The 21,887-nt window shown below is 45.3% G+C and overlaps 1 protein-coding gene across 2 annotated transcripts in view; it reads right to left on the reverse strand.

Moving 5' to 3' along the window:
* The window catches only part of CERK (ceramide kinase), a 52,272-nt gene that overhangs the window by 17,186 nt on the left and 13,199 nt on the right, over nucleotides 1-21,887 (reverse strand). For both annotated transcript variants that reach the window (XR_007947812.1, XM_051962996.1), the window contains exons 2-8: nucleotides 20,507-20,629; nucleotides 20,056-20,178; nucleotides 15,799-15,924; nucleotides 12,503-12,566; nucleotides 11,853-11,998; nucleotides 1,330-1,404; nucleotides 429-581 (exon numbers count right to left, since the gene is read on the reverse strand). Coding sequence is in view for 1 of the 2 variants with exons in the window: in XM_051962996.1 (XP_051818956.1) it covers nucleotides 429-581; nucleotides 1,330-1,404; nucleotides 11,853-11,998; nucleotides 12,503-12,566; nucleotides 15,799-15,924; nucleotides 20,056-20,178; nucleotides 20,507-20,629 (810 nt within the window). In the remaining variant the exon portion in view is untranslated. The remainder of the gene's footprint in view (nucleotides 1-428; nucleotides 582-1,329; nucleotides 1,405-11,852; nucleotides 11,999-12,502; nucleotides 12,567-15,798; nucleotides 15,925-20,055; nucleotides 20,179-20,506; nucleotides 20,630-21,887) is intronic.

The following is a 21,887-nucleotide window of genomic DNA, read 5'->3' on the forward strand; positions in this document are numbered from 1 at the left end:
AAGAAAATTCCCCCTCGCTAAGAAGAGCAATGCAGCATCTGGGAATAACTGACCCAAGAATCAGTCTCCAGCTCTAACCCCGCTGACGATTCTGGCAGGGCCAAAATCACTCCCGCCCCCCACCTTTAGCTGTTAAATTGGGATCAGGCCCAGGAGGTCACCAAGCAGGGGAAGTCTGATAAATGAATCAGGATGAAAATGGTAAAGGGAACCTCAGCTCACAGACAAGTCACCCACCACCTGTGACCCTCAGGGCCCAGAATGGCCAAGCCAGGGGCCGCTGGATCAGGGACCTCCGAGGCTCAACTCAGACATTAGGTTCCTGACAGGGATGTTCTCCCCTTTGAAAAGGGGGCCATTCCTGTCTCAGGGTGCCCCTGAGCTCCCAGGCCTCCCAACAGATGCCCTCCTCTCGAAGCGTGAGTCACCTGAGAGGTCGTAGCGGATCAGGCCCATCCAGCGCTTCTTCTCACTGTCCCTCAGGATGTCCCCATAGAACCCATAGCCCAGCAAGGACACGGAGTACTTGAGGAAGGTGTTGTTGTGATGCACCGAGGACACGTCCATGGCCAGAGAGTCACCTGTGGGGAAACACCCAATTCTCATTGGCTCTTGCCCATCCTCCCTTCCACCATGACCCTCTATCATGAGCATTTTGGATGAGGGAGGACACCACAGGAGAGCCAAAGCTGCACACCTGGAGCCAAGATCAGGGAGCCTGCTGGGGGCTGGCAGAGGGTCAAGCGGGGGAGTCATAGAAAGTGCTGAGAATCCTGACAAGGACCCAGGACACGGCTGGGAGCCTGTGAGAGGTGGGCTGGAGAGGGGGCTGGGCTGGGAGAAAAACGGGGGCTCAGGAAGTCCTGCTCTCCAGGAGTCTGCGGTTCCCAGAGGCAGATGATGGCGTGGGACGAGGGACAGCCGGGAGCTAGAGTGGACATCCAGAGCTAGGCAGCATGGGAGACTGGGAGCATCCCAGCAAAGGGTGCCTAGACAAAGCAGCGGCCTGAGGGCAGAGTCCAGAGGGCGAGCTTCGAGCCAGAGCAAAGTGACCTCAGAGCACTCAGAGGCGAGCACCGAGGATGGGCCTCTAATGGGCCAGCACCAGAAGTCCAGAAGCCTCTGGGGGGCCAGGCCTTGAGGGAGAGGAGGAGCACAGGAGAGGGGGCAGCATCTTGAAAGAGAGGGTACGCAGTGGACTGTGTCCTGCATGCTGCAGGGCCAGGGAGGGGTGGTCACTGAACAACTGAGGCAGTCTTTCTCCAGCAGCTCTGTTGGCCAACATCCACCAGTTTGTTTTTAAGCATCTTTACATAATACAGGACTCACCAATTATTATGTGTAATGCCGATGTGACCGGGTCGTTGACACCAACCGTGGCGTAACACACGCAATCTGTTGAACCTAAAAAAAGGGATTCTCCATCAATTCAGGGATGAGGAAGGTTCAGAATTCTAGCGCTTGCAAATTTCTCTGATGAAACTCTAGAGAAGGCAAAGAAGTGACTCCCTACCCCTTTACAGAAGAAAACAGAGGATCTCTTTCCTGCCGCCCCAGTCCTCAGCCCACTTTAATGCTGCCCCCAAGTGACCAGAGAAACCCGTCTTCTCCTTTCTAGAATCGCTGCATCCTCTCCACAATTCCAGATTGTCCCCACTCTCTATCTCAAAATGAAGCTGAGATGGCGTTTGCTGGGTGGCTGGCCCCTCTGAACACGCTGGACCGGACAGAGGATGGACCGCCATGACAAAGGACTTGGCTCAATGATGCAGAGGAAGGTGATAGGGAGAAACAGCATCTGACCATGGACCAAGAAAGCATAAGACCCGGAGAGTCAGACAAGGAGGCCTCTGAATGCTGACCATATTAAAGCTAGCTGAGCCGTGCTTATCTCTAAGCATCTTCCACTAGACTAAGAAATGTTTTATTTGATGGTTAAGTTCAGAATAAAAGTAAATATGACCAAGGGCTGTGGAAAGTGCTCCGCTCTCCAAACAGGTCCAGAGGGCCCCAGAGCAGAGCCAGGATCCCTTAGTTCATCAGACTTCATCTAGGCAGGACCTTGTTTTCTCAGATTACATCTTAATCTGGAACAGGGTTTGTTTCTCTTGCTTCCTCCCTGGGGGGTGGGAGGGAGAACACAATGAAGCATTATCTTAATTCTGAGGCCAGCAATCACATTACTTTATCAAACATAACATTTACATTTTCAGATAAGAAAGACTTTTAAACAGAGGAACAGTTACCAGAAACACTGATGTCTAAAAGTCATTATGGATGACAGGTTTCTGTTCTTCCCAAGAAATTTGGAGAAAATGTAATTTAGAACTTCCCCAGAAAGTTCAACTCAGAGGTATCCCCTGGGTGGAGAGAAGCTGGAGAGATCTCAAAGGCACCAGGAAAATGAATACAAACTCTGGAGTACTGCATGGAGATGGATTTTTAGTTTGGAGAAACTCATACCACAAGGCACTTTTGGACTGAGCAGTTCATGAAGACCACCTTATTAATGGCATGAAGGTAGAAAAAGGGCCCAAACCAACAACACAAGCAGGGCCAGGAGAGAACCAGAAACAATAAAAAATGAATACTGCAATTATAAAGGCCAAGTACCATCCCAAAGACTGTCTTTGGGGATAAAGGGCAGCCCCTCCTCCTTACACACTCAACTCCTTTGTAGAGATACAATGTCCATAAATGTGTAATATTGCACAAATTTCAGATTGTTTCAATGAAGCAATCAGTTTTGCTCATTTTTTCTTTCTTATTTCCTTTTTTTTTTCTAAAAAAAAAAAATTGGTTATATGGAATGTCTGGGAAAGTAGGGAGGAGATATTGGGAGAAACTCTGATGATGCTTTAAAATAAAGCCAACAAAAAAATTACTGATAACTTTTTTAAAGGTAGTTTAAGTTCAAGATGGAGACTAGAAATAACAATGTGGGCATCTTAAGCAAAAAGGCAAGTTGAAACCATGGAATCGAGCTATAGCAAGTAAAAAGACAAGAAAGAAAAGGCTTTCAGAGCTTACAAAATGAAATCAATTCAATCCACGTTACTGACCTCATCTGATGGTTTAATACTTGGCTAAATTGATCAGAGAAATGCAAATTAAGACAACTCTGAGATACCACTACACACCTGTCAGATTGGCTAAGATGACAGGAAAAAATAATGATGAATGTTGGAGGGGATGCGGGAAAACTGGGACACTGATGCATTGTTGGTGGAGTTGTGAACGAATCCAACCATTCTGGAGAGCAATCTGGAATTATGCCCAAAATTATCAAACTGTGCATACCCTTTGATCCAGCAGTGTTACTTCTGGGCTTATATCCCAAAGAAATACTAAAGAAGGGAAAGGGACCTGTATGTGCCAAAATGTTTGTAGCAGCCCTGTTTGTAGTGGCTAGAAGCTGGAAATTGAATGGATGCCCATCCATTGGAGAATGGCTGGGTAAATTGTGGTATATGAATGTTATGGAATATTATTGTTCTGTAAGAAATGACCAGCAGGATGAATATAGAGAGGACTGGCGAGACTTACATGAACTGATGCTAAGTGAAATGAGCAGAACCAGGAGATCATTATACACTTCGACAACGATATTGTATGAGGATGTCTTAGGACAAAGAGACCTAACTGAGTTTCAATTGATAAATGATGGACAGAAGCAGCTACACCCAAAGAAAGAACACTGGGAAACGAATGTAAACTATCTGCATTTTTGTTTTTCTTCCTGGGTTATTTTTACCTTCTGAATCCAATTCTCCCTATGCAACAAGAGAACTGTTCGGTTCTGCAAACATATATTGTATCTAGGATATACTGCAACATATCTAACATATATAAGACTGCTTGCCATCTAGGGGAGGGGGTGGAGGGAGGGAGGGGAAAAATCGGAACAGAAGCGAGTGCAAGGGATAACGTTGTAAAAAAATTACCCTGGCATGGATTCTGTCAATATAAAGTTATTATAAAATAAAATAAAATATTAAAATAAAAAAAATACTTGGCTAAAAAAGGAAACGGGGCTGGATCGAAACGCTCTGGCACTTGAGGATCACTAGTTGCCTTTTCAGCCCTTACTGACCATCCTTTAATGAGCCTTTCTTCAGGGACTGGAGTTGGAGTTCCAAGGCCTACAGATGGCAGACTTGCTTCCCCTTTCTGAGCACGAGCCAGGTTATGCCCGATCCCATCTGGGGAGTCTCTCTCCTGTCCCCTGTGACCTTTCCTGCATGGCTGACAGTGGCTCAGCAAGCACATCTCTGTTCTCCCCAAAAGTGAAGGCTGTGTCCAACTGAGTTCCATAACTGAGTTCTGCAAGGGCAGCTCACTGCTCCTATACTATCTCTCCTTGGTCACGGTGGGGTCCAACCTCCCAAAAACGTTTGCTCAGCTCTGTTCCCAGAAGAGAACTCTGGATGGAACAGCTGTGCTTTGTGGTGTTCCGGGTCCTTTTCTGGAGCCCCTCAGTCTCCCAGTGGGCTCCAGTCTCTCTACAAACACAAAACTTCTTGGCTTAGCTCTGGCTCATGCAGAGCGCTAGTTTCCCCGTGACACACACTGGCATTTATCTCTTTCTGGGAATTTATTTCTAAAATCAAAGTCAGTCAGTGAACTTGTGGGGGAGACAAAGTCTTCTACTTCCAATTCTAGTCTCTTCAGAAAGAATCCATCTGTCATTCTCTGTCTCCATCTGAGTGGCTCAAAGCTGCCTGTTTTATGGGTTAATCTAGGTCCTCAAGATCATAAGTTCTCCCCGCTCTGATTTGTAGAGGGGGAAGCAAGGAACTGTAGGTTCCACGAGCCCTCTGGAAGACAAGTTAGGGAGCTTTCCATCAGGGAGATGAGAGGGAGAGGAAGCCCCAGCAGGGGTCTCACTGCTACTATATCACAAGCCTTAGGGCTGGCTTGGGATCGATTTCCCATACTTGCCACTCACTTCCTCTTTTTTGTCCAGAAGTTCTACAGGTGGTTCTTAAACTTTTGATTTCATTATCTTTATGTTTTAAAGATGATTCAGAATCTTCCAAAGCGTTTTTGGTTTTGTGGGTTATTGTTATGGGCCAGAACTCTATATTTGAAACAAGGATTCTTACAAGGTGCTAACTCAGTGGAATTGATGAGACAATGATTATCTAGTTTAGCATGGTGATTAATAGTTCCCTAGTTCGTATGATTGCTTTAATCTTACAACAAATAATGGTTTCCTAGTGATATAATGGTTGGCTTATACTCAGTGTAGAGCATATAAGCTGGGACAAATTCATCCAGGGGCAGAGCCAGATTCATTCACTCCATTTCACACCACTTTGGTGGCAGGCCTCTCCTCCTTCTCTTCTGAAACCAAGACTCCGGAAGGCCTCTAAGAAAGCTAGCTTTGGATTTATCCCTGGCTATTCTCGTGGTAATTACTAAGCTGAAACGAAGGTTGCCCCAAAGACCTCAAGAAAACCAACTAAAAACATTACATTTTGGCGCCTGAATGTGGGACTAAGGATTTACAATCAGCAGTCTAGACTGACACATCCTGAGTTCAGTGGAGAAGTCTCCGTGACCCAGAAATATGGGTAAGTACAAAAAGAGACAAGAAGGAAACTTTGTTAAGGGCTAAAGTACTGTTTCAGCTCAAATAGGACAAATGTTTAGAAAACAGCCTTCTTTACCACTTCAAGGAAAATGTGTTGAAAGCATGGTTAGACTAATAAAAAACCAAGGATTGTTTGTAACTTGGGAGCAGATCACTGAATTTTAGAACAATACACATCTCCTTGGTTCCCAAAGGAAAAAGAATTAGATCCAGACAAATGGAAATTAGTAGGAGAGCATCTATATGAATATTACAGTGATAATGGCCCTGATTCAATTCCTGAAAAAACACTTTATACATATAACTAAATACAATTGGCTTTACAAAATTATATAAGGAATTATATATTTTCTATTTTTATTATTTATTTATATAAATAGATAATTATATGTGTAAGGAATTATATAAGTATTAGAATAAGAAAAAAGAAGAATAGGAGGGGGAGGATACTGACAAACTAGGTGAAAAGAATGAAGAATTATACAAGAATAGAGTTAAGTACAATTCTTATGAAATTAAGGAGTGTGGTGCTCCACAACAGGAGCTATTAGGGCATTTCCCATTTCATAACCCTCCCCCCTCAGTTAACCCTTCATGGGTGGAGGGAGAAGGAGGAGGGGGAGGGGCAGTGACACAATCAGCTCCACCTATGAAGCAGCCTATGACAAGACTACAAAAGGCACTAGTTAAAGCAAAAAAAGAAGGACAGTGATTGAAGAATTTGATTCTTCAGGTCAAGCCAGGAAAAGATACACTCCTTTTGATGTAGAAATTATTCATTATTAAAGATTTGAAAAAGGGTTGCACTCTTTATGGGTCTACATTTTTTTATGTTAAGATGGTATTAGAGAATCTGGCTTAAGAAATTTTAACCCCTAGTGATTGGAAATCTATAGCATGGACGTGTTTAGAACCTGGACAAAACTTGTTGTGGCTTTCGGAATATAGTGAACTATGTAGATACAAGCCAAATGAAATAGCAAATGGGAGTTAATATACAAATCACCTTGACCAACTAGCAGATAAAGGTCAGTATGCAGACACTTCAGCACAGATTAATTACCCTTTGATAGTATATGAGCAAATTGCTGCTGCTGCTGCTATCAAAACATGGGGCTCCCTCCCAGGAAAGCAAGATCGAGGGGAACCCTTCACGAAAATAGAGCAAGGTCCAAATGAACCCTTTGCTGATTTTGTGGGACATCTGCAGACATAAGAACTATCAGTGAAAATGAGCCAACAGCAATAATAAACAACTTGCTAGAGAAAATGCTAATGAGGTTTGTAAAAGAAATATTATTGGACTACACAAGGATGCTCCTTTAGAGGAGATCATAAGACGCTGAGCCACAGTGGGTACAGATGCCTTTTATACCCAGAATATGATGCAGAACATAGGAAGACAAGGTCCCTCTTGGCAAGGGACTTCCAGAGAGACTCGTGAATGCTTTCAATGTGGTAAAGTAGGGCATTGAAAGCTCAATGTAGGCATAGAGACAGAGTGAGAAGATGGGGTGAGAGAACAAAACCCAAAACCCCATGCAACAAGGGCTTCCACTGGGCCTCAGAATGTAGATTGACCCAGGAAATGAGAGGTGGGACCCAGCTCCAAGACCTCAAACAAAAAACAGGTGGAGCATGATGGTAGCCGAGTTTATACCCAGAGAGTCTTTAAAAGTTCAGGACTCTGATATGATCAATCAGCAGAAAAGCAATCTGATGGAAGAAAGGGATTACATGACCAATCAGCCAAAAAGCAATCACATGGCAGAAAGGGATTACACTTGGGGAGAATACAGGCTTTTTAAATCAACAGGGCAGTGTCCAGTTCGAGCAGCTCCAGTGTAATCACCAGGTGATGTGAAGAAATCCAGAAAGTGATGAATGGAAGGGACCAGATAGGTTAACTGCTTGGGGGAGAGGGTTTGCTTGTCTCTCTACAGATGGAAAAGGAATCAGATGAGTGTCAACGAGCTGTATTCACCTTGTCCATCAGAGAGACAGAAAAAGAGAAAAAACCTCAAAACAAAGGAGAAGACTTAAGAAACATCTGACACTGAAAGAGCATGGCTGATAATAAGGCTATTATAGAACTTGAAAACCCACAGGAATCACTGGATTCCCTGAGCTGAAAAATTGTTGATAAGACTATTGCAGAACTTTAAAACCCGCAGGAATCATTGGATTTCCTGAGATGAAAAATTGTTGATAAGACTGTTGCAGAACTTCAAAACCCACAGGAATCACTGGATTCCCTGAGCTGAAAAATTGTTGATAAGACTGTTGCAGAAATTCAAAACCCGCAGGAATCATTAGATTTCCCAAGATAAAAAATTGTTGATAAGACTGTTGCAGAACTTCAAAACTTGCAGGAATCATTGGATTCTCTGACACATTAAGTAATGGACAATAGAGTGGGTTTGGACTATCTCTAGGACTTATGCAGACGTATAATTCCTCATGTTGATTCATGTTGTTTATTATGTAATACCCTCCCATGTTGTTGGATTTATGTATACCTGCTTCAAGTGAGACCCTTCAGAAACCCGCTAATCTGGTTTGATACTCCATTTCCTTTAGTGTTTTCATCTCCCTTCCTGAGATGTCAGGGAGGGTGTGATCACCTCTTTTTTTGGTGTTTTCACCCCTTTTTTGAGGAGTCAGGGAAGGTGTGATCACCTCCTTTTTGGGGTTCTCACTTCCCTGAGAAGTCAGGGAGGGTATGATCACTATGTTCTATAACAAAAGAAAGTGGGAAATGTTATGGGCCACAACTCTGTATTTGAAACAAGGATTCTTATAAGGTGCTAACTCAGATGAATTGATGAGACAATGGTTATCTAGTTTAGCATGGTGATTGATAGTTCTCTAGTTCAGTATGATTGATTTAATCTTACAACAAATAAGTTTCCTAGTAACACAATGATTGGTTTATATTCAGTGTAGAACATATAAGCTGGGACAAATTCAGCCAGGGGCAGAGCCAGATTCATTCACTCCATCTCACAACCCCTTGATGGCAGGCCTCTTCTCCTTCTCTTCTCCACTGAAAGGCCTCTAAGAAAGCTGGCCTGAGTTCACTAGATTGTGAAGGGATAATAAAGGATTTGGATTTTAACACCTGGCTATTCTTGTGGTGATTACTGAGATGAAATGAAGGCTGCCCCAAAGACCTCCAGAAAACCAACCAAGAACATTACAGATTATCTTTACAGATATTTACCACATCAGAAATAAAAACTAATTTTGGATTTGGAGAGCCTCTGAAAGTGTTGCCAAGCCACAGAGGGTTCTATGGACCATACCTAAGAACCACTATTCTATATGTACTCCAATAACAATTCCTTTTTTCCCCTTCTCTTGACCCTTCCTGATCTCCATCATGCTTCCATGCCCCTTCCCCCTGCTCTTGGACATGAATAAACCTTCACAATTGCAGTGCTACTCCCCAGCCCCTTTCACTTCTCATGTTTCTTTTAAAAACAAGGTCATACAAATCCAGTCTCAAAGCCCCGCCTTGGGTTTCACCCAAAGTCTCACTGATACTTACAAACAAGGTCTGTTTTGCCACCTTGCTATACTTCTAATCCCCCTTGCATGTAGCATAAAAGTTGGGCATTTGTGTACAGAAATTAGGGCCATGGGGTTTTGCTGGCTCCTTTCCTGGATTTTGTCCCCCGTGAATTTCTGGGTGCCTTAGTTACTGAACAGTAGCTTTCTTCTCCCTCCTTTGGAGATTCTCTCTAGCATATATATTTTTGGAAATAAACACAGGGAATCTTCTTTCTCCCTTTTCTCAGTTTAAAGACCTTTTATCGAGATTCAAACACATTCTTCTTGGCTTTTCAGGTACATTCATCCCTAACCAGGGATCTATCAGTCTTGGGCCAGAAATTTCTCACCTGGTGACTAATCTTGGAGTGTCCTGTATTTGTCAGAATCATCAGCTGAGAGAGTCCACAATCAGGTAGATTAGTACCTATGAAAATCCAAGGCTACCTGCCTGCCACAACAGCATGAGGCCTTCCAGGGAAGTTATCAAAGATTAAATTATGTCGAATACACCTTTAACTGGTGTTAACTGGAAGCTGACCTAAGAGATCTATTAACCCCAAATAATTCCAAGGTGCCTTTTTTTAAATTCCACTGACTGTTTACTCAGCTGGATCTCCCCTCTCCTTTCTTTCTGCAATACCTAATAACATGGCAGGTAAAATTATACCAGGCCATTCATTCTATTTACAAAACCAGACAGATTACTTTCTGAATCTCTTGAAGAAGTAAAAGGATAAAAAACTGAGCTAGAAAGACAATGAGGGGAACAAAGGAAGGAGGAGTTACTGGTACAAAATAACCATCCCAATGACTAGGAGAAGAGGCAAGGAAATTGGGAGGTAAGAGCAAGGCAAAAGGCACTCTCTCAGGTATAAGAGATGGAGGTTTTAATAGCCCAGGAATTCAGTTAAGAGGGAGCAAAGCAAGGCTGATTGCTTCATCATAAGCCTCTGTACTCTCTGTGTTAGAGAAGGGCAATTTCCCAAGGGTCCAGAGCCAGGCTAACAAGGACAAGGCACAGCTGGGCCATTCCCAGGAGAGGGCCATGCCATCCCCAGGAGGAACTCTTAATGAGTCAACAAACTCTTTTGGAAAACATTCTGCCAACATTACTTTTTCAAAGTAACTTCTGCCCATCCTCCAAGCTACACCACCAGTTCCCCCAAGGCATTTGTGCTGGGTTGTGAGGACCTCTGAGCTTCACCTTCCCTGCAGGCTTGCAGGGGGCTCACACAAGAAATACCATGTGAAGGGCATCATCCCCCAGAGCAGGGGTTGGGTATTTTTCTACCAAGGGTCATCTGGGTATTTATAGCCCCATCCACGAGCCACACGTTATAGAACTCAAGCAGTGGGAACTTGTGGTGCACATAGTAAGCACTTAATAAGAGCTTCCTGACTTGAGAAAGCACTCCTCCTCCTCAGTGACTGCCAAATAGTAATCTTCCCATCATTCCCTGCACTGGGATCCATCTCCATCAGGCTTTGCTCCCCTAGCTATTTTCTCAGCTCTGAGGTATTTGTGTGGGCTCCCTCTAATGACCACGTCTGAATTCTCTTTCCCCTGAACACGCAGTGACCACCCCACCGCAGCCCAGTTTGGTGTGACTCCCAGCATCCCCTCGAGCTGCACCTCCTTGGGTTCATGGGCTAGGCTCCCCGCTTCTGTACTTCCCTCATACCTCCTAACCCCACCATGGATTTTCACAATCCCATCTAAGACCCAGCTCCTCCCAGTTTAAAAAGGATGATCCTGGGACTTTTCTTGATGGGGATAATGAGTGTGAAGGAGAACATTCATATGAGAACAGCCAGAAGGATTCTAATGGTCTGGGGCTCCTGAGCACGTGCTCCTCTCAACAGCCATCAAGGGATTCCTGTGGGTAGAGAACTAGAGGTTCTCTCTGAAGAAGGTGAGAAGGCCGCATGTCCACAGTGAAGGACAAACAACAGAAGCAAACCCAAGGGCACGTCAGTCCCCTCGAGGCCCAAGAACAAGAGGATGCCAGCTCAATTCTCTATATACAATAAACAAAAGTAGCTAAGAATTAGGAAGAGGGTGATCTTGGACACAAAGGAAAACATAGTTTACAGCACAGACTTGTACAAGCCAATCTTAGGTAATCAGAGAAGCTCAAATAATCTTCCCAAAGCTTTGATTAGGGAGAAAAAAAACATGCAGCATTTTACCAATAACGGTGGAAAAATAATCTGGGCCCTTTGGGGTAAGCTTCGGCTGTGTGAATGACTGGCTCTGACATAGGTGGAATGCTTCTGTGAGACTAAATTTAGCAAAGTGTCACTGTACAAATACATCGGCCAGAACAAATTTAAAGGCAAATCAATCAGAGGTAAACAAAGCCAGTCGATGAAACATAGGTTACAGCAAACCTTCATCACTTCACAAGTTCAGAGTTCCTGAAGAAAAAAATTTTACCACTAATTCTGTTGAGATCACCTATTTTTTTTTTCAGAAAGGACATTTATCCAACAGCTTGGTGATGTAAAATCAGTTTATATCATAAAATAAATCATGAAAAAAAATCCAACAATGTTATTTTTTGAGCCTCAGTCTCAAGATGGCCAGTGACGGGCACCTTCACTAACCAGCCCTTGCCTGAATTCCTGTCAGTAAGGATTAAATGAAAAGCAATGTTCCCCACATCTGAAATGCAAAATTTCGCACACTTTGCTCACTTACCTGCGGGGATTATCCCAATTCTGAGATTGCACTGGACTAAGGATGCTTTGGGATTATTCTGGTCTACACCACAATCCCTCTGTGTCCTCCCAATGAGCCCATGTAACACCTCGCTGAACATGCCGTCTCCACCGACACAGACAACTCTGGAGGAAAGCAGAAAATAATGAGAATCACTGGGATAAAACTACCCTGAGACCAGGGTCTAAGAACAGCCCCCCCCTTAGCCTTAAGGCATCTGGACTGGCTCGTTGCGGGACCTGCACAGGCTGGGCCAGATCAGCCTCTTGGACTTTCTCTTGGGTCCCTCTCAATCCTGCCCTTGCCTTTACCAACCCTTGCCTACAGATCCTGTGGAAGAATACCCACTTGTGAAGGGCCCTGAGCTGCTGCCCCCTTCTCTACCAAGATGACCTCTTCCCTTATAATTCAGAAGTAGGGACAGCTATGGAGTCTCAGATGGCAGGAAGCAGGGCCATGGGGGGATACCACACCATTTCCTAGACTAGAGCCCCTGATCTTCCCCCATTCCATCACTGCCTCAAAAAAAGGTATCACCAGGTTAAACAGATAGGTACAAACAACGGGCAATTCCACATTTCTTGGATATACTTAAAAAAAAAAATCAAGGGACAAGAACTCTTACTTACCCATCATATTTCTCAATATTAATTTCAAATAAACTGTCCTTGGCATGGTTAGCATGTTCAGTAACTGTGGAGAATAAGCATGTAATTTATAGTTAAGTTCTCATAAGAAATAATCATCCATAAAATATTTTATGGTATTTAAATAAAAACAAGGAAACAATGCTTCAGAATCTGACTCCGTATTACACTGCCAACAACAGTAAGTGGTGTTTTTGGCAACAGGAGTAATAAAATTTATTCTTCAACACATGGTTTAGGAAACTTACAAACAAACCAGAAAGCACAAACACTATGCTCTTGTTTTTGGAAAGACTAGAACTAAACCATGAGAAAAAGATGGATGCTTTGGAACCCTTCAAAGGGGCAGGATCTGGCTCTCTCTGAGACACTGCTCTCTTTCTTCCCAGAGAGGGATCCCAAGGTCCTGCTTTGAGTACCCCTGGAGGAGAGAACCTGGAGGGTTCAGGAGGGGAACCCCTGAAGATTCTGGTGACCAAGGGACAGTTCGCACCCAGGGCTCAACAGTCCCAAGGGCAAGTAAGACACAGGCAGTAGTCAAAAGGCAGACAATGATGGGGTGGCAGGCTCGGGCCTTGGGATTCCTTACCTAGCACCCTTTACAACATTACACTGTAAGTCACGGTGACAAAGAGCAGGGGGTCAATTCTTTATTTTTAAATCTCTAGTCAAGTTTCCAAATCTTCCAATGAACACCACCTAGTGTGCACACGGTGCTATGTGGACGGACAACCCAGCTTACAAACACCTCACTTTTGGGCAGATACTATGCATGGCAAAAGAGCAGCACCCAGAAATGAACAGGAGGAAAAGTGGAGGCTGGATTGCTTTGGGAAATTAAGCAATAATCCCAGACTTGTCTCTCTTGAAAAAAAAAAAAAAAAACACAAAAGGTTCCTTTTTTACTGCCAATATTCCTCCCATGATGCCGGGTGGCCTTGAGTCATGAAATACCACAGTTACCAAGCTGAGGGCATGGTGGGCGGGAGCTGACTACAAAAATCACAAATGAAGAAGTAAGAGAAGAGGTATTCTCGGGGCAGCCTAGCCACATGGGGCAATGGGCAGCCCACATCCCCCAGGTCTCCATGCATGGGCGGGGGTGGGCAGCCCAGCACAAGGATGTGCAGAAAAGAATGCGGGGCCCAAAGCAGGAGAGAGGTCCACACTGCTGGAGGGAGGAGGAGCCGCACTGGGAGATCACTGATTGACCAAGGGAAGGAAGGTGCTCTGGGGTCACAACGAGCTGGCTGCTTCCCAGTAGCTATGAATTCATTCTAGCCCTTTCCTTGTGTATTTCCTCCTCTAAAGAAGTGAATCTTTATGGTGAGACCCCCAATCGTCTCCTCCCTGAATTCCCATCCTTGACATGTCGGATCAAGGGAATGCTGCCAGACACAGCACCACATTTGAGGGGTTTCATGCTCTACTTGTGGGTGAGACAGAGAAGAATGGCTAGAGCAGAGATTTTAAAATTTTTCTACTTACGGCCCCTTTTGCGCCAAGACATTTTTACCTGCGCCCTGGGCATATAGATATATAAATCAAACATTTCCTGATAAGAAATCATAATTTCACAACTCCCAAATTCAGGTAGGAGAGCACCTCATGTCATGAACTAAGAGGCTGGAGACTAGATGATCCTATGGTTAGATGGTTTTAGAACTAACTGGACCAAAAGACTAGACATTAATGGGCCAACTTGACCTTGAAACAATCTCCATTTGTGTCGACGGTGCAGATGTGAAGAGACGGCTGGACCTTTCTTCAAGCGGAAGATGATATGGGGGACATGTGAAGCCTCCTTCTTCAGCTTGATTTCATGTGTCTCCCCTTCTTGTACAGTAGAGCTCAGGTAACTTGTCTGCTTACTGTTCCCTGACCCTGGCCCATGTGCCCTCCTCCTGGAGCGGTGTTTTCAGGCGCCCTGGCTGTTGCTGTTGTCCGCCTCTTCGAACCGATTATTCTGATCTAATCCCTAGCAGAGGGGAAGGCACGGTTCCATTTCTGCCTGTTCAGTACCAGTATCCATGACACGGTCCTGCATATCCTAGGTGCTTCATAAAAAGTGACTGGACTGACTGGAGAGCTAAACAACAGGTGAGATCTGAAAAGTTCTCCAAAGGCCAGCACCCTGGGCTGGATGGAATGAAACTGAATGGAGAGAACACAGAGTGCTGAAGTCGAGCTCCCCAAAACGACTTCCCAGTAAAGGCAGAAGGGGTGTGGCCAGGCCAGGTACCCGGAAAGGCCCAGGGCTTTCGGCCAGCTGCCCTCCAAGGGGCTCCACAGTGCACCACGGCAGCCATGTTCTCTGCAGAGCCGAAGAAAAGGGGACCGGGCTTGCAACCTCAGCTCTAGAGACAAAACCCAGGGCACTGTGCTCCCCTCTAAAGACACAGCTGACGTGGAGCTTCTTCCAAACAGGAAGATGAACAGGATGGCAAAAGGCCAGGACTTTGTGCCCCATGAGTTCAGGATTTGGGATGCCCCCACTGGTGTGGTGCAGCACCACAGCAAACCTCCCCGTGTAATTCCAGTAATTAAAGGGCTGTCCTGGAGAACGTGGCCAGATTCAAGTTGTCTTGCTTAGCCTCAGAGGGCAGAGCACAAGTCAGTGGGTAAAGAGATTGAGAGAACTCAGGATTGAGGCAAAGAAAACCATCTTCACAACTGGAAGTTTCCTGATGAGGCTGGGCCGCCAGCGCTGCAGGACACAGGCCCGGTGCATCCCCAGGAGCCTTCCCACAGAGAGGCAGTGAGGACTGGAGGGGTGCTGTGGCGGGACCTCTCAGTGTGACACAAACCAAACTACCTCCGGGCTCCTTCCAGCTCTTGATGTTTACTTATTGCTTGATCTCAGGCATCCTCTCCACAGGGCTCACCCAGCTGCATCCTTTAACCTGGCTGTTTCATCTGTAGAGCTGTAAAGAATTGAACTTGTATTCTGTTGAAGATGATGCTTTCGTAAAATGGTTTTGCTCATCCTGGATACACAGTGGGTGCTTAAGAAATGCTTGTGGAACTGAACTGAGACACAAGAACTCCCATCTCTACAGCAAAATGCTTCCTAAGCACTCTTGTTGGCAGCCCAGAAGAGGGCTTGGGGAAGGGGTCACTTCCAGAGATGACACAGAGAGTGGGGGTCTCGAGGGAGGTATGAATCAAGTTTTCTTGGGGGACCCTCTCCATTCCCCCCGCCAAGCACAAAGGTCAATATAACACTGACATTTACATATGTTCTGTTGAACTCATTAAAAGGAAAAGATAAGCCTTACCGATGACGTCAGCAGTGATAGAAGCTAAATTAAACAGTGGTGCGACTTTCTGTTCGTAGATTCGCTTGCCTTGTCTTTTTCCTCCAAAGGGATTAATGTACACAAGTAAGTGCTTTGGTCTACATGCTACAGGAAGAAAGGAAGGAGTTCTAAATCAGATAGGCAAATAACAACACAAATCCAGATAAGAAAGGCATTCAGAAAACAAACATCTTAACGATTTCAGAACCGCAATGTGGTTTTTTCTGAAACAACATTTTTTCCATTCTTCAAACAGTGGGAGTATTCTTCATGTGAGAGATCCCCACCCCCAGCCTGATGAAGAAGAATGAAGGGGTCCGGTAAGCAATGGCCGGCATGTGCCAGATACAAGACCTGGCTTGAACCTCGGATTCCTATGTCCAGATTCAGCTCTCATACTCCAGACCATCCCGTTGGGCCCCCACAATGCCTGGCCCCAGAACAGGCTCAATAAAAAAAGAAATGGAAGAAGCCAAAGGAGAAAAGGCAAATGATGGTCACCAACTACTAAGAGGAAATCGACTGAATAGAGAGCAGGCTCTTCTTAAATAGTCATTTAGTTTACTCAGGGGTCAGCACACAACTTGCAACAACAAAAAAGACAAATTTTAAAGTTTTTGGCAACAGAGATGTGAGGAAGAAAGCATACTGACAAGAACAGAAACAATTTAGCAAATGAAAAGGCAGATAAAACAAAACTTTAACACAAGTAATTTAAAAACAAATACTTTCAAGTCACATAGAGCTAATTTTCCACATTCTGACAAGAACAGAAACAATTTAGCAAATGAAAAGGCAGATAAAACAAAACTTTAACACAAGTAATTTAAAAACAAATACTTTCAAGTCACATAGAACTAATTTTCCAAAGTCCTTCAAGCTCTATTGCGGGACGGATAGCTGGGTCATGATGGATGAGGGTAGTGGAATTATCACTTTGCTGGAAAAATGAGGAGGATGAAGCCTGCAGGGTCAAGAATGCACTGGGGCAGAACAAGCTAGGTCAGAACAGGATGACAATCTTGCCAATGACCCAACAATAGACATAGAGATAAGACAGGTTTCCTTTAGGCGGAGCACAAACTCAACCTCACTTATCAGAAGTCTTTCTTTTCTCCCCAAACTTCAGCTCAACTACCAAGTTTTTCAAGAGGCCTTTCTTAACTATTATCTCCTTCCTGACAATACTTGGTGATTTCTTTATCTGTCTGCACACTGGATCTAAGTACTTTGAGGGAAACGACTGTTTCTTTTGTCCAGAGTGACCCGTAGTTCATGCTTAATAAATATTTACTGTAACAACTAGTGTCCCAACAAGCACTCTCAAATCTGTTATCCGAATCGCCTGTGATCTAACTGCCAAGTCCAATGGTTTCTTTTCCATTCTTGTTCTCCTTGACTTCTCTGTCCCCATTGACACCAGTGATCACTCTTTCTTCCTTGATGCCCAATTCCCTCTAGGTATATAAGACAGCCCTTCCCTCCTTCTCTAATTTTCCTTCTCCTTCTCTGATGGCTCCTTCTCTCTCTCCTATGTTGGATTTCCCTCCAGATCCCACCTGTTAATCAGTGTCCCTCAGGCTCTGTTGCTCTTCTCTCTCTACACAGCTTAACTTGGAGATCCCATCAGCTCCCATGGATTTAATGACCATCTCTCTGCAGATGAATCCAGGCCTAATCAGTCTCCTGACCTCCAGTCCCCATCACCAACTAACTGCCTCTTGGACATCCTGGATGTCCCATAGACCTTTTAAATTCAACACTTCCAAAGCAGAAGTCATTCTCTTCCCCCTGCCCATCTTTCCAATTAGTGGAGAGAGGAATACCCTCTTCCTGATCCGCTGGGCTCTCAATTCAGGAGTCCACCTGAAGCCTTCCTTCTTTTCCACTGTCCCTGTCCAATATAGCACCAAGGTCCATTGAGTTCTCCTTGGCAGCATCTTTCCAACACATCCCCTTTTCTGGAACAATGCTGCAGACCTTCAGCACTCACACCTGCTTTCTCTGCCTCCACTCTCTACCCACTCCAGGCCACCCTTTCCTCAGCTGTCACTGATCTCTTAAAGCTCACATTTGAACAGGCTACGGGGTCCCCATCAATAAACTCCACTGCCTTCTTCCAGTGACTGTCTCTGGATTCTTCTAGGCCTTTTATCCCAGGAGCCCCCTGCTCTGCCAGGCTTACCACACCTCCTGACTCCCCTCAAGCCCCTCTCAGAATGCCCCTTCGGCAGATGTCTTTCCCTCCTTGCACGTCCTTGAGGGCAGGTCCTTCTGGATTCCATTGATCCCCAGGACTGAGATAGCAGAGAGCAGGGACTCCCTTCTGCCCTGCTCTGTAGCCAGAGGCCTTAACAAAGTGCTGGGAATATGCTGGGTATCGAACAGATACATGTTAACATGACCTAACTATCCAAGCCTAACCTCCCACTACTATTAAACTAATTTTCCTTTCTGCACAGATCTAAAGGTGAAGGTGCTCTGTCCTGGCACTTTAAGTCTGAAGCCACCCTCCTTTACTAATCTTGTCTCATTATTTCTCCTCCACAGACTCACAAATTTAATCAAACTATCAGTTCCCTGAACATACCCTAAAAATCTCCCAGCTCCATGCTTTAGTCATTCTGCTTCCTATAGCCTGGAATACCTTCCTCTCCCTACTTTATCTGATAAATAACCATATATTCTTTAAAACTCAATGCGGATGCTGCCTCCTCTGAGAAGAGCGTCCCCCAAATTCTCCTGGAGACCTTATTTCATAATCTGTAACTCTTGATGGACATATTTAATATTAGTTGTATATATTATAGCTTCCTGTGTCGTGTCTTACTCCTCACTAGATATCCTATTACCCAGGGAAAAGAAACAAATCTTATCTAAGTTTATTAACTCAAGCAACTTGTACATTTTAAATAAATATTTGTCCAAGAGAGTCAGTGGAGCCTTCCACTATCCACAAAGATAGAGCCATGTGGTCAAAGTATTTTGGAGACATCCTGTGTCCCAGAGGTAAGAAAGCCCAGAAAGCAGGCTGTACCCTAAGCTTGACAGAATGACAATTTTTTGCACTCTGGATGCTCTCTCCCTTTTCTGTGTAAAGTGTATCGCCTTGACCGGCATCAGGTGTTTCCTGAGGGGGCTCCTCCTATTTCCCAGGGACCTGAGGCAGAAGCAGGTGATCCAGCATATCTCTTGGCTCATGATTCCTGTTTCTTATAACAGCTAAGTGAACCGCACCAGGTACTGGCCGCCTCGCTAACTCTGACTCCATACCGTGCCGTGAGAAAATCAACTTGGAGATTCTTCCCACAGGACTTGGGAATGCTCGGCTGTCCATATATGAGCCTGCTGTGAGAAGTGCTAATCAAGACCCAAGAATGACTATGTCATGGTCCAGGCCACTTGGAGTTTGGATTCTGTGTAGAAAGCCCTGGCTCCCCCTCAGCATGTTAATACCTTCTCCCCAGAGGGGCTCCAGCTGGCAAGCATTTTCCTCACTCTGAAATTAACTGAACTCCCACCGGATCCCTGACTCTCCTGTCTCTGGACTGCTCTGTTCAGCTCCGGCCAGTCCCAGGTTAGAGACCAGTTCCAGTCCGGCTGAAAATTGTCATGTTAAAAGTGATTTATGAAAATAAGATATGAGTCTCCTTCACCTGGTCTAAAAGGTCAAAGGCAAATGTTAAATAACCACAGGATGGAGGGCTAGGGAAGTAGTAACGAAACACAGAAAAGGCTGAGGTGCCCGGGAATAAATAAAGGGAGGGATGGGAAGTAAAAACAAAGCTTGAAAGGCTCAGAGGCCAAGATCTTGTAAGAAAAGGTAAAAAAGCCAACTGAAGTGGCCTTCTTGAATAAGGCTCCTTGCACTGTGGACAAGAATGGGAAGAAGGCCAGTTGTTAAAACGGGGCAAGACCACGATAAGCAGGGGTCCTCCTAGACCACGGTGCCAAGTATCTGAACGCCATCACCCTTACTAATCTTCCTCACGAAACTTCACCAGAAAATAATCTGCAGACGAGATGGCCTGAATGACCTGGCCAGGGGCCTGCTGGGCGTCTCCTCCCTAGTCTGTGCAGACCCCTGGCAGGGCCGGGAGAGGAATGGATGCTCCATTAAGGCAGGTCCTCCTCAACAGTGACTTTAACATGTATGATGGAAACAGGTCCCTCTGCTCGGGATGGATTTCAAGGAAGGGAGGAGGGGCAGAGAGGAGACAGAGGCCAGAAACTTACTCAGCTTCTCCAGCAGCTCTTTGAGAGTTTGTATCCACTGGTTACAGAGCCCCTCCTCCGTGCACCAAAAGGTCACATGACTGCACCGCCAGCGGTGACGCCGGGCTCTCTTTACATAGTACACTGCAAAAAGAAACACATTCATTAGCCCAAACGGGGGATCCTCAGCGGCGGGGCGCACTCACAGTGAATGGTCAAATGTTTTAAGTTGCACAGTATCTGGAATACACAGGGTGCAATAATAACTAAAGGATCAATGCTTTGCTAAAAAAAAATTATGCAAAAGGAGAGGGAGCAAAGGGCTTACACTGGGAAGTTTTAGGAAAAATAACTCAACGGAGCACATCTATCCCAACCCAAATCAATCTTGCACCAAACTCAGTCTGACAGAGTCATGTCTGAGAAGCAGGGCCCGGCTGCCTGGAAACCCGGGGGAATGCTGCCCTGTTACCTGTAAAAGCGTACGGTTTTCCCATTTTTTGCCATTTTCCAGTATGATAGTGCTTCTCGTCAATTTCTGTTTCTTCTACAGTGATAATCTCAGAAACGGGAACTGAACAGGTATCTGTCAAGACTGAAAAACAATAAGAAAAACCAATGTTAAAGGGAGAAATTTCTGAGCTAGCCAATGTGCTTGTTTTCATTCATAATATATTAGGAGCAAAAAATAAGGCCCACACCCCGCTTGAATCTTCATGACGGCTCATATAACATGATGAGCCACGATAAGCTTTCTGTTCCTCGGCAGAACCGAGAAAGGAAATGAACCCTGGTTGGGAGCAGCTCAGTACACGTGGCACACACACTTTCAAAGAAGCAGCAAGAAGTCACCCATTGGCAAGCAAGTTCTGGACTAAAGTTAGACATAAGTTGATTGTTTGGCAATCAGAACTCAAGCAAAAAGTGTTATGGGTCTTTTTCAAAAAATTGACTTAAAAGCTCTGTGCTCAAAGGGCATCCATTTTTTTAAAAACCCAAGGAAGGAAGATGGAGCTTTTGGAGGAGACTGAAGAAGAACAAGTCCTGAGGCCTTTCTACGGCTGCAGGTCCTGAACGCAATTTAATGAATCACACGCAAAACCTGTTTGTCAATACGGACACCACCTTGCTCCCAGAGTGAAAGAGAAGAGACAGCCAATGAAAAGGAACAGAAATGGGCTGTGGAGATGGAAGGTGGAGCTGGGAGACTGCAGCTCTGGAGGGCAGGCTGGGAGAGGGAGATGGAGTGGCAGGACAGGGCCCGGCTGGGAAGGACTATAACTTCCATTCAGACTCCTGTCTATGGAAAATCAGAAGCAACCTTTACCCTCCCCTAGCCCATTCCCTGGCCAAGTCGGATCACCCTTTATTACTAACTCCTCCCTTTAAAGTCCCACTCAGTCTAAAAATCCGAAACCCACAGAAATGAAGTCCCCAGTCTGGCCAACCTTGCTATAATACCCCCAAGAGGCCATCTCTGAGCTTCCCTGGGAAGGTAGACAGTCAAGACAAAGGCCCCAGGGGCCCAGCTGAGGGGGCTTCCCGATCCCTCCCGGGAGCTTTGGAAACAGCAGACGGAGGATCCGTGGTCAGCTCCTAGAACTAGTGGATCCCTTTCCCAAAGAGGGTGGTGAATGCCCTAGCCTTCCATGCCCGACTGCTCAGTGGGCCGAGAAGCTGCCCTTCCTCTCTGGCTCCAGGCCCTCCTCTCAGGGCCCCTCGGCTCTTCTCCCTGGGGTCGCCACTAAGGGCAGAGAGACAACTCAAAGGAGGACACTGACTCATCTTGTTTCGGTTCTGACAAGAAAGTTCTTCCCGCAAGCATCAAACCCTCAGAACTACCAGAGATTTTC

Source organism: Antechinus flavipes, chromosome 5, assembly GCF_016432865.1.
Source record: "Antechinus flavipes isolate AdamAnt ecotype Samford, QLD, Australia chromosome 5, AdamAnt_v2, whole genome shotgun sequence".
Taxonomy (NCBI): Eukaryota; Metazoa; Chordata; class Mammalia; order Dasyuromorphia; family Dasyuridae; genus Antechinus; species Antechinus flavipes.